The sequence below is a fragment of the Alosa sapidissima genome, chromosome 9 (genome assembly GCF_018492685.1).
Source record: "Alosa sapidissima isolate fAloSap1 chromosome 9, fAloSap1.pri, whole genome shotgun sequence".
Taxonomy (NCBI): domain Eukaryota; kingdom Metazoa; phylum Chordata; class Actinopteri; order Clupeiformes; family Clupeidae; genus Alosa; species Alosa sapidissima.
This window is the reverse complement of record NC_055965.1, coordinates 29,181,403-29,193,521: the sequence shown is the minus strand read 5'-3', so window position 1 is coordinate 29,193,521 and position 12,119 is coordinate 29,181,403. Positions and strand designations below refer to the sequence as shown.

Sequence of the window (12,119 nt, the reverse complement as noted above, 5' to 3'; positions counted from 1 at the left end):
TCATTAGCATATGTTTTAATGAAATCAATGGCCTAAAAACGGTAGCCTATGTAAAATGATATATTGAAAACATTGTATAGGCCTAGCCTATGCCATCTGATGTTAACTATACGTCAAACATTAAGCTGCGTCCAAAAACGACTTTAAAAACCTTCTGATATTGATCATGCATATGGTAAAGAAAGACATGAGATCGTTGGTCTTGGAATTTTGAAAATGCATCGCACTTAGACCTCAGATTACTTGCAGTACCCCGGCATTAGGCCTACCACAAGGAAATGATCGTACGTCAAGAACCTGACGTGGAGATAAGCACTTTTCCACGTCAAAGACGGTTTTTATAAATCTGAGCGTTGGCATGGATTTGAGCATACGCACGGTCTAAGATAAAATCTGTGCGTAAGAACGCTTTATAAATGAGGCCCCAGATGTGCCAATTATAAATCACAAATGAACGTGAACTTGTGGGCCTACACAATAACCACACAATTGCTTAATTTAGCCTAACAGTGTGGCGCAGCGGTAAGATAGCCTTCCACAAAAAGGTCACAGAAAGTGCACCTCACATATGCCTACTCCATTACAAAAAAGCAGCCTGTAACTCACCCATTAGAAGTTCACTCTATAGAGTATACGGGCCTTCTGTTCAGCAGTCATTGATGATAATCGTTGAAACCCAACTGCCTGGCTCTGCAGGGGCCTCATTTATAAAAGGGTTGCGTAGAAACCATCCTTCATTTGATCTTAGATCATTTCTGAAATGATCGTGCGTGTGATTCAGAGAAAACGAACGTACGCACAAAAAAACGTGCGTACACCACCCTTCCAGATGTGCCAATTATAAATCACAAATGAACGTCAACTTGTGCGCAGCCGGATGGTTTTAGTTCTCCGCCTTGTAAACACCCCCTCATCAATATCATTAGCATATGTTTTAATGAAATCAATGGGGTAGGCCTACCTTTTGAAGGAAAGACCTCTAGGCCTATAGGATTATGCTAAAACCAGCATAATCCTATACGTTATGGTACAGTAGGCTACTGTACGTTTCCAATATGACCCAGGGTAATATGCTGATTTAGCCTACAAAACAGAGGACTAAATTATAATATGTCATGTAGGCTTAACGTTTCTTTTAGGATAGGCTATGTTTTTTCTGAAAAAGTAGCCTAGTTCGCCGGTCATTATTCATTCATTCTACATATCTTTGCGATCGTTTTCTTTCAATAATGTCCAATGGCTTAAACATTGTCCTTTATTGTTTGCTTTAAGCCTACCTTTATATTTTAGCCTACATTATCCAACTCACGTATTGTCATCTGATCTTAAAATATATATAGCCTACATTGTATACAGTAGCTTACATTCAAATATTACCTTTCTGTTACGGAGCTGGGAATAGGCCTATGAGCGCAAATTAGGATGTAGTGGAGGCTAAACGCGAGTAAACGCAGTTTATCCACCTCTGCAATTTCAGAAATAGAGTTTAGGACTACCCACCTCTTAGTTTATCCACCTCTCAAAAGAGTTTATTCTCTTTTAACATTTAAAACGGTATTATACAATACTATCCTATATTCCTAATACTGTACATTAACCTCTACCATTATCAAACATGTTCTGAATGCCTTTTTTAAAAATCCGATACCGCATGGGCAGTCCACCTCACCGAGATTAAGGACTTAACGTCAGAATTGCTAGGATTTAGTCTCCTCCTGTTCTCATCTTTCTTTTCGCTTGAGTGTGCCACTTTTATGCTTACTAATTGCTGATTGCATTCCTGAATATTATAACTAAGTTACAACACATCCAGCAGTAGCCTCACAACGTAGTCTAATCACGAATGACAGGAAGTAAGAACATTGGGATAAACACATTTTCCCCATTCCCAGCAGACCTTGTTCCTTTGTAAAATGGACAATAAATAAAGAAATGTAATAAGTTGCAGGTATTTTTTTTTATTTCTAACTCATATTGTAGCCTATGTTTTAACATCTGAACGTAAACTTAATGCAAAAAATAAGCTCACCATGACCATGACCATGAGGCATCTGAGTGGTATAAATAGGTGTCAATCCTTCTCTGTAAAATAATGTAGTATGACAAAACAATTTGAACATCTGAACACTACTGAAATAGCTACAGTTTATTTAGGCTGGGTCACGAGTTTTATAGCGCATCTTGAAGATATAAGCTTTCAGAAAAGATATGCTTTAGCTTATTGAATTAGATTTTGGGGTTTGGAGGTCATGCAAATGGTTGTAACATTCTCCAAATGCTTATGTGTAAGTGCTTGCATTTTTCAGTGCTAGGATTTGCAGAAATGGAGCGCATTTTTCGCTACAAAGGTATGTTGGCAGACTTTTTCGCTGTTATACAATTTTATTTGATGTTGTTGTTTTTTTAACATAATCACTTTTTTGTGTAGACCAAATATTACACAGGTGCAGGGAACCATGTCGTCCTGCTGGTCACTACCACTGCCCTAACTGTGAACGTACAGTGGTACGAAGAGTAGACATGGGGAGACATTTGAACATATGCCACCCCAACCTCCGCTCTACACTGCCTGACCTCCGCTCCACACAGCCTGACCTCTGCTCTACACAGCCTGACCTCCGCTCCACACAGCCTGACCTCTGCTCCACACAGAGTGACCTCCAGTCTGCACAGCCTGACCTATGCTCTACACAGCCTGACCTCTGCTCTACACAGCCAGACCTCCGCTCCACACAGCCTGACCTCCGCTCCACACAGAGTGACCTCCAGTCTGCACAGCCTGACCTCCGCTCCACACAGAGTGACCTCCAGTCTGCACAGCCTGACCTATGCTCAACACAGCCTGACCTCCAGTCTGCACAGCCTGACCTATGCTCAACACAGCCTGACCTCCAGTCTGCACAGCCTGACCTATGCTCAACACAGCCTGACCTCCAGCCTCCACTGCCTGACATCCAGTCTGCACTGCCTGACCTCCAGTCCAACCTCCACCCTGCACTTGCAGACCACCCCTATTCATGTAATCATACAGCGCCCCCCAAGACGCCCCGACATGTGAAGTGCCCTCACTGCACCCTTGTTCTATACAAAAAAAATTTGGCTCTACACATACAAAGACAACATGGCCTACCAAAAGACATAACAGCAAAGTCACACCTAAAAGGTACATGTGTAGACCAAAGCAAAGGCCTGTATGCAGTCAGAAAAACGGCTTGCGGTTTTTCTGTCCCAATACATGTACAGAGAAAAACATGGGGCCAGACAAAAGTTACAAGGTGTGAGATGGAGGACTGCCGGCAATACCACCTGCTCGCCCAGCGGAGTGGCCTCACTCATAGCACCTGTCACCACATCAGGTCCATAGAGTACTGCAACACCTCTGCCACCGAGGTACCACTTCAACAGCAGGTCCTAGACGAAATGCTCTTAAGCAAATTTTTTAATGACTCCAAGGTGGCAGTGTGTAAACACAGACAAAAAGAAGCAGAGAATGCTCAGGCCCCCCTGTGTGTGTTGGTGGAACTTGATGGTTCTAAAAGCAATATTTGCCTTTCAATCCATGAACCAAGGCTACACCACTACAGCACCTTGGGCAGGGTAATAGTAACCTACAACAGAAAAAAGAACACCTGGCATTGTCCCTGTGCAAAGGCACGCACATCTTGTCCACATAAACATATTGCGAAGTGGCACCTTTTTCAGACAGAAAAACACCTTTTCATGACTGCAACACCAACAACAGCATCACCACCATCAACTCCTCTTACTACAGAGATGGAGAGAACTGTGAGGTATGTGTATGGGAGCAAAAAAATACCTGCCACTCTTCCTGAAGAGGTCACAGCTCACAGACATTACCCTCAGCAGTTGTTTCCGACTGAAACAACTTGCCAGTTGTGTCCAGAGAACCCTAACTTAGAGGAGGCTGTGCGAGTCACCAGCAAAGCTAAAATAGTTGGCATGGAAGGTGTCACACAAAGTAAGTTCAATACATCTTTTGAAATTACACATACGTCTAATTGTATACCCTAATGTCTGAATCTATGTCCATTAGACATTTCAACTTACAGAAGAAGGTGCACCAAATGCCAAATGATGTACAGGTACCAGGAGTGGACAGATGGCCTGCACAACTACAATGACCGCGTCATCCTGACGCTGCAGCTGTGTCAGTATTTAAGACACAATCTTCAGGTGTGTGTGAAGCAGCGAGCTATACAAGGCGCTGTGACTCAAGTTGCCTGACAGCAAGAGATGCCATTTGTAAAAAGTGTCAAGTGCCAGATGCTGCCAGAGCTGAGCATGGTGTGAGGCCCTAATAATCTTCTTTTTTTTTTATAGAATCATGTGTCTGTGTCCCGAGTCATCAATTCTCTTGAGACTTTGTTAAAGATGAAGTTTCCAGCCAATGAGTTAATTTTTCATGGATACTGCCAATTTGAGGCACTCTGCAACACAGAGTACAAATACTCTTGTGTAAATTGTGGCTTTTACCCTCCAGTGGTGGTTATGGACCTCCACAGGAAAGGAGTGTTCAATTTTGAGGGTATGTCTCCCTTTAGGTTCCATCTATTAACGTAACTCCATATACAGTGATGTCATGTATCTTGTATTGTGTTTTTACGAAATCCAGTTAGTGAGCTGGAACAACCTAGGGATGACTTTTGCGGTGAACACAACATAGAGGCTTTCTGGGAATCTGTTCATCTGCACATGATCAGCCGAGGATTTTTTGAGTGTGAGTTTGTCTAGATTATAAAAACACAGCGGAGAAGCTGTGTGCTTCTGCTCAGAATGATCATTATTTTAATGGCAATGTATCCCATGAAGTCTCTTCACAGAATCCATTTGTTGTTAAACCAACATATGACAACTGGGCACCTTGGATCGGAAGGGAGACTCGTAAAGGAAGTACTGTGCTTAACACCGAGTTCGAAAAGGCCCCAGTGCAGAGCTGCTCGGCTAAACCTCAGTTATGCGATATAACAGAGGACCGCCTGGTTGATGAGCTGCTGAGGCAAAAGGTACAATCACTGATGATTGTTTTTGTTTGTTTTTCTTACTTTCAATGAAATGTATGTCCACTTCCCACGACTAAAGGGAAACACAGATTATGAATTCAAATCATTTTTAGGTGTCCACCATTCGCAACCTGTGCAAATCCTGCAACATGGACACAAAGGGGTCACGCATGGACCTTGTGAACCGGTTACGGGGGGAAATGAAGAGCAGGCAGACCTATGACAAGGTGTTTCAGTCGATTTGGGGGGCCTCTGGTGAGTAATGTGCAAATGTAGATTTATTACAATAATTAAATCACGGTAGAGAAGGAAGTTAGACTAAATATACATACACACACATATATACATATATATTTTATTCTTTCATAGGTGGATGGTCTGTCATTATGTGCCCTCATGGAATTGTTTACAGCCTTAAATTCAATTTAAGAGCTGAAAGCCCCAGGGACTTTGCAGATGTACTTCTGTCGTGGAAGCATTTGCCGAATGTCTGTGTGTATGACTTTGCGCGGGGGTTGGTAGCCCATACCAATCTAAGAGTCCCAGACAACCCTCCATTTCAGCCCTTTGAGGGAAGGCTTGCTGAGCCAACAACTAACAATGTAGAGGCTGCCACACATGGACAACTTAAAGTGCATCTCCCGTGGCTGGTAGAGAGACTCAGTCAACCGGATTCCAATGGCCATCCTGTGACAGGCTCAGGAAAGCACTATGTCCTCTATGACAAATTCCACCAGTCAAACACAAAAGATCCACAGGATGTGCTGCGCAGAATCTTCATTGCTCCTGAACTGCAGGCAACTCTGAACAGTCAGGTGGCTGAGCAACTGTTCGCTTGTCTGAGGAAGAACAATTACTTTCTAAACAACATGGGACCATCTGCTCACATCTTCCTGATGCGGAACATCATAGAGCACAGGAACAACCAGCAAAACAACACACTGCTGAAACGCCAGCTGAGAAGGGGTCTTCAGGTTCAAGACCTGAACAGTGTCACCCTGTCAGACTTGGGCCAAGTGCTACTAGGTTAACATCAAACTTTACATCTTCCACATAATTTCCGTTACAAAGTCTTTTGACAATCGCATAATGTTGTTTTCTGTTTTGTCCTTCTTACCTAATCTTAAGGTGCAAAAACATTGCCAGACAGAACATCACAGCAAAGTCATCCGGAAGGTCTACAGCCACCTGTAATTGAAGTGTCACCGCAAAGTGAACCTTGTCTGTTGAACGCTTCAACTCACTGTGGGCAGGACTGTGCAGCACTGACTGTCATTGTTAATATCAGGCCCTGCAGAAGTTCGTGGGGTCCTAATGGAGTTCATCCCCTTCAGGAAAAGCTGGTATAAATTAAAGACTAAACTTTTCTGAACAAGACTTGCCATATTGTCTGTACATTTTCTCTGGGTTGATTGCTAAATTGAAGCATTTTTACCAGTGCCACTTCTTTGGTTGTGTCTTCCTAACAGTTCAACTACGTACTGAATGACAGTGGGCCAGCAAATGAGCTCATTGTTAAAGCTGGTCCAACATGTCTAACCAGGGAGAATTTACTGACCTTGGGGACAAACAGGGAGATGGACTCTGTGGTGGGTAAAATATGTGGTTATGGAAAGACAAGGTGCTATGTAATCCATCATGAATACCTTGTTTTAGTCCTATAAATAATGGTAAGACTTTGTCTACCACACGTACGGTTGGATTGTCTGTGAGATACGTTTTGTCTCTTTATGGTTTGACACATTATTTTTACCAGAAAGGTTTAAGAAAGGTGTTGTTTTACAGGTGGGGAATGCTTGTTTGAGGTTGGTTCAGGAGATGGTCCAACTTCAGGTATGTCTGCATGCATGTTTTGAATGATAACTTTGCCAGTAGTGTCTACTGTAACAGACACAACAACAGAGCTGTATTTTTCTGTAGGGGAAAGATGTTTTCATCATGGACCTTCACACGCCCCCAACATGGCTCCCACCCATGGATTGTGACCCTCTGCATAGTCTTCCTGTAAGTATGCAGGCATACATGTAGCTTGAATACGGATAGAAATGAAATGATTCACAATAACAAAAAAAAAAACATTCTTCTTTAAGGTGGATTACGCGAAGAAGACACTGATATTTCCTCTGTGGACTCGAGGGCATTATCTGCTTTGTGTAAGTGACCGGGCATCCTTAAAAAGTTTGTCAAGCAACAATATTGACTAAAAGGTTGTAAAACCCAGTAGTAAATTTCAGTAACCTTGATGTTAGGGGGGGAAAAGCTTTAACTTCCATCTTATTGTCAAGACTGTGTTCCCTTAGGTCATGGAGCCACTGAAAACATTAATCTTGTTCATGGACTCGATGTATGCCAAGAAAGAACAAGGCTTTGGGCACAAGCCTTATCAACACATTTTGAGGTTACAATAGGATGATTTACCATGGCAGTCATGTTCCCCTGACTAGCCAAAAGCCATATCAAAATACTAGTCAGTGTCTGGGCAGTCACGTTCCCCTGACTTGCCCACATTAAAGTAACTACTCTTGACAATCACGTTCTATTTACTTGTCAGAGCTGCATAAGCGCTGAATTATATTCTATGTGTATTGTTTCAGAGATTCCTTCTAATACTATTTTGACTCTTAACAGGGCTCTTGCACAGAGGATAGCACCAGGACCTTGGCAGGAACAGACAGGGCTGGACATTGAGGTGATAACAGTTAAGAATTAGTGCATATGTAATTAGGAAACAACATAATTACTAAAATTATTCATTGCGCATGTTCTTCATGTTACAGGGCCTCCCACAGCAACATTTTGGTGTTGACTGTGGAATTTTCATGATCATGGTGAGTTGCTAAGCTTGCATTTAGTAACACACCATGCCCATTAGGCACACTAACAGTGTAACAGAGAACACTGTTTTTAAGCTTAATGCAAGCACATTTACACCTGAAACATGGAGCCATTAATATTTCTTTGTATTGACAGTATGCTTGGTACATCGCCCTGGAGACACCATTTGATTTCTCCATAGTAAGTGCTATCTAACAAATGTGGTAAATTTAATTTCATTGAATCATTATATTGCGCCTTTTCCATGCATTGTAACTTTTTCTTCTTTAGCATGACATGCCCTACCTGAGGAGGTGGTGGTGCACAGTGTTAATGGAGAATCTGGAGATCGAGGGGTATAATTTGTGAATAATCCTGTATTAATAACTATTCAATCGAAATGAGAAATGCAAGGACAAAACATGTATTTGGTCAATTACAGGCATGGAAGAAGATTCGCACATTTCACAGAGGAGGGCAGAAAGACGGCAGACGTCTTTCCCTAAAAGGGGACGTGTAAGTGCAGCACACACAACGTTCCATTCCATCCATCCACCATTCGTCAGTGCGTATTGTTTAGTTTTCGGTCTAGCTAGATCCGGTGTGGTGTTGTAGTTGTTCTAACGTTACTACTTGTTGCAACAGCCCAAATAGCAAAATCAGATTGGCAGATAGCAGACCGCTGGTGGTATGCCGCCGGTGGCGTGCCACTTGTGGTCCGCCGCTGGTCCACCATCTTTAAATTTAACTTGTCATGAATATTTAGAAAAGTTCATGAAATGACATATGGAGTATAACTGAACAAATGAAAAAGATTTTAGACCAATAGTAGCAAAATATTGGCCAATTTGTCTGCAACCCGCCAGCGGACCGCCAGAAAACCGATGAGCAAAATCGGACCGCCAGCTATTTGCACATGTAAACGTTCTCTGCCTGCACATCACATTTCAATAAACATGTTGAACCTCAATTTGGATTTGTATGTGTTTGGGACACCAAGAAGATAATTTAGTTTTTTGTTTTTTGCTTTTATTTACTTTTTTGCTATTTGTAAACTTAAATTCATTCTCATTTGGACTGAAGAGATTTAGATGAGGTTCAGGCGGCTCCTTTTTTACCATGGAAGATGCAAAGTAGTGTCACCACAAATGTGTAGTCTGGAATCGAGCCATTCACCTCGCTTAATCAAAGGGGCGGGCAGAGAATTGTCTTTCAAACTGCCTAGGCATGCAATAGGCCAGCGCTACGACCATATCCGTATCCGGCAAAACGGCAAAATCCTTCTTCGAAAGGAATGACTTAAGTGCATTGTGTTGCTCAACTTTCAAAGAAAAGCACAAGTCCAACTCCTCCAAAGTTGACGCCAACGCCGATTCAAACAACCGCTCTTCGTTCGCCATAGCCACCTTCCTTGTTGTTCACCGTTGCAGGACTGTCGTTATCCTGTTAAGCCCGCCTTAAGACTCTCTAACAAAAGAGAGCGCTATGATTGGATAACATCCACGGTGTTAGCCAATAGAAATTCCTATGGTTTGTTACTAGATGTACAGGCTGAGCAAATTAATTTGCCGCCGCTAGGGTGCGTCTAGATTTCTAGGCTAGAAATTTTTCTCTTTATCTGCTACTATGAAATGTGGGGTCCCCCAAGGCTCAATAACCCCCCCCCCCCCTTCTTTATACATTTTGCCCCTCAGTTCCATCTTTGATAAATATGGCATCCAATACCACTGATACCACAATCTTGTTCCTCAGACCCCATGTTTATTAAACTAACTGCCTCAATGACATTAAATCTTGGGTGGCCTGCAATTTCTTTCAACTCAACAGCAGCAAAACCGAAGTAATATTTGGCGCCCCCTCTTCTGTCACCAGCCTCAGCAGAAGGCTACTCTTGGTCCACTCTGAAACAATGTGCACTCCGTGGTTAGAAATCTTGGTGTCATGTTGGATAGCTCTCTAAATTTTAAAACAAATCAATAGTGTGGTCAAGTGTTTTTTTTTTTTTTATCAACTTAGAGTAATAGCTAATCTCAAGTCATTTTTTTTTTCTCCCAGAACAATCTTGCAATTCTTTTATTACCTCCAGACTCGATTAATTGCAATATTTTATACACAGGTCTGACCCAATCAACTTCCACAAATTACAGATGATCCAGAATGCAGCAGCCAGATTGCTTAGGCTATGGTAATTAAAAGAGAGAGCACATCACACCAGTCCTGGCTCAGATTTTGCTTTTTGTTTTAAAAGTTCTTAAATGGCTTAGCACCTCCCTATGCAGAAATGCTTTCCCCACCCTAGGTCGACCCAGTCATCTTCAAAACAGCTCTTATCTAGATAGATAGATAGATAGATAGATACTTTATTGATAGATACTTTATTGATCCCTAGGGGAAATTCAAGACAAAGACACAGAGCTACTTGACGTGCTGCCACTCTCGTCGGCGCCAGAACCGGAATCTGTCCCCCGCATATGTCTCAAAACAAAAGGTGACCGGGCATTCTCTGTTGTTGGTCCAAATTTATGGAATCCACCCCACATTAAGTCAAGCACAGTGGACTCCTGTTGTATTTAATGTGCTATATTAATAAAAGTGACTCGACTTAAAAGAGATAAAACAGATTGTGTCTAAGTAGCAGCTGGTCAGAGTGAGAATAAACAGCTACCAGCTACTCAAGGTGATGGTGTCATACATGCTGAAATTCTCTCCCTGCAGTATTTCATCTGGCATGCTTCCTGGTGACAAGAATGCAAAAACATGAACAAATTAAGGAGATGCACATCGTTCTCCCTTGGTATAAAGGCTAATATAGGCTAACAAATATGAAAGTATTATCCATCATCTTTCCCAGATATGAAGACCCAGAAAATACAATTAAATAAAAAAGCAATAGCATAGATTTCAATGACTAAGATAAAAGCTTAAAAGTAGAGAAAAGTTCAATTATACTGAAAATAGCCTATGCCCCAGAGGGTAGGAAACTTTTCTGTCATTGTCTATGGATTGATAGACAGCATTGATTACATTTTCTCAAAAACAAACTTTACAGACACTTGCCCATAGGCCAAAAACATTCTACCAAAGATATGTTGAAGCATTGCAGGCTTCGCCAAGGCAACAAAATGGTGCTTATTTCTCATAATAAGTATGGTCGCACTCTGACCTATGAGAATGATTCTTGGTCAGTCGTCCATAACATCACATGTTTTTTTCTTCTGAATAAACAATATGAGGAGATAAATATAATGCATATTTGTATGTTTTATTGTCATTGCTTCAGTATCAGTGTGATGCCAACGAATCACTCTTTCAGACATGGATTAAATATCTAAAATTCCCTGTTAACCAAGCTATAACCGCGCAAATCCAGTAGGCCAAATCTAAGTGTATTTTTTTTTTTTTTAATATTGGGCAAACTGTTTCTTCATATGAGCTCTCTGCTGCTGTGTAAATGCAGGGGTAGGCCTGGACCATAGTAAAAGTTGAAAAGGGGAGGTCCTTATAGCGGTCACTCTAAACAGTTAAAGCGGATTTGATCAATAATTCCATTTTATTCATGTTTAGTTAATCAACGAATTACTGTTAGCGTCTTAAATCTGATGTGCGAATGTATAGGCTATAACCGCTTGGTATTTGTGTTGTGTAAGATTTGAGATGGGGAGACAGCGAAGGTTGAGCGGGAGGGCAAAGCCTTTGTGTATAACGGGGTCATTACAACGAGAGCTAATTTTCAGTTCCCTGTTGTGAATAAAACTTCTTCCACCGATAAAGGTCCTATGGTTATAGCCCACTGCTAACTAATAAACATTTGCATGCGAACATTCAGAGGCTATATAGGTCTACCAAATATAACCTAGGTCGAGGGGTAATCTCTAAAGGCGATCATGGCGACAAAGCCTATGGTTGATTCATCGTTTATTTCGATAGAAATTATACAAAAACGTAACGCTTACTTTGTGCTTAGAGGAAAGAGTATAACCCGTCGTTCACTATTCTTCTCTCTGGCGAGGTCTAATATGTTGTAAATTGTCGTTATTTTGATTAAAAATGTTTTACAATAGGTTTACGATATGGCGTTTGCATGGCGGGTGTGTGTTTTACATGGTCGAAACAGCTCTTGTTTAAATAAAAACTGCGCACTCCGTATAATACAAAACATTCTAGATCAGTACAGGAGATGTATTTTTTCGCCCAGTGCAACTTGTTTTCTCATCATAACGAAATTTTATCATTTAAATGCTTGTGATTGTCACACAAAACCAACCATGGCAGCAACAAACATAC

The 12,119-nt window shown here is 41.5% G+C and overlaps 3 protein-coding genes and 1 long non-coding RNA gene across 29 annotated transcripts in view; 3 read left to right on the top strand and 1 right to left on the bottom strand.

The window, feature by feature from the left end:
- Positions 1–8,330, top strand: part of LOC121719422 — a 28,007-nt gene extending 19,677 nt beyond the window's left edge. Inside the window, exons 6-22 of the mRNA XM_042105039.1 lie at positions 3,773–3,979; positions 4,055–4,194; positions 4,342–4,546; positions 4,634–4,738; positions 4,831–5,024; positions 5,135–5,276; positions 5,391–6,047; positions 6,150–6,364; positions 6,491–6,610; positions 6,807–6,854; positions 6,942–7,025; positions 7,112–7,174; positions 7,322–7,419; positions 7,650–7,716; positions 7,979–8,036; positions 8,127–8,191; positions 8,278–8,330. Coding sequence (XP_041960973.1) covers positions 3,775–3,979; positions 4,055–4,194; positions 4,342–4,546; positions 4,634–4,738; positions 4,831–5,024; positions 5,135–5,276; positions 5,391–6,047; positions 6,150–6,364; positions 6,491–6,610; positions 6,807–6,854; positions 6,942–7,025; positions 7,112–7,174; positions 7,322–7,419; positions 7,650–7,716; positions 7,979–8,026 — 2,391 coding nt within the window. The 5' untranslated portion in view covers positions 3,773–3,774 and the 3' untranslated portion in view covers positions 8,027–8,036; positions 8,127–8,191; positions 8,278–8,330. The remainder of the gene's footprint in view (positions 1–3,772; positions 3,980–4,054; positions 4,195–4,341; positions 4,547–4,633; positions 4,739–4,830; positions 5,025–5,134; positions 5,277–5,390; positions 6,048–6,149; positions 6,365–6,490; positions 6,611–6,806; positions 6,855–6,941; positions 7,026–7,111; positions 7,175–7,321; positions 7,420–7,649; positions 7,717–7,978; positions 8,037–8,126; positions 8,192–8,277) is intronic.
- LOC121719407 (NACHT, LRR and PYD domains-containing protein 3-like) overlaps positions 1–12,119 on the top strand; it is an 851,137-nt gene that overhangs the window by 430,048 nt on the left and 408,970 nt on the right. The gene's annotated exons all lie outside the window — the stretch shown is intronic.
- The window catches only part of LOC121719377 (NACHT, LRR and PYD domains-containing protein 12-like), a 732,803-nt gene that overhangs the window by 438,907 nt on the left and 281,777 nt on the right, over positions 1–12,119 (top strand). The window lies entirely within an intron of this gene.
- On the bottom strand, positions 2,599–3,013 carry LOC121719732. The gene is made up of 3 exons (XR_006034347.1): positions 2,932–3,013; positions 2,806–2,868; positions 2,599–2,637 (listed from the first exon to the last, which is right to left on the bottom strand). It is a non-coding gene; the product is annotated as an uncharacterized LOC121719732 (long non-coding RNA).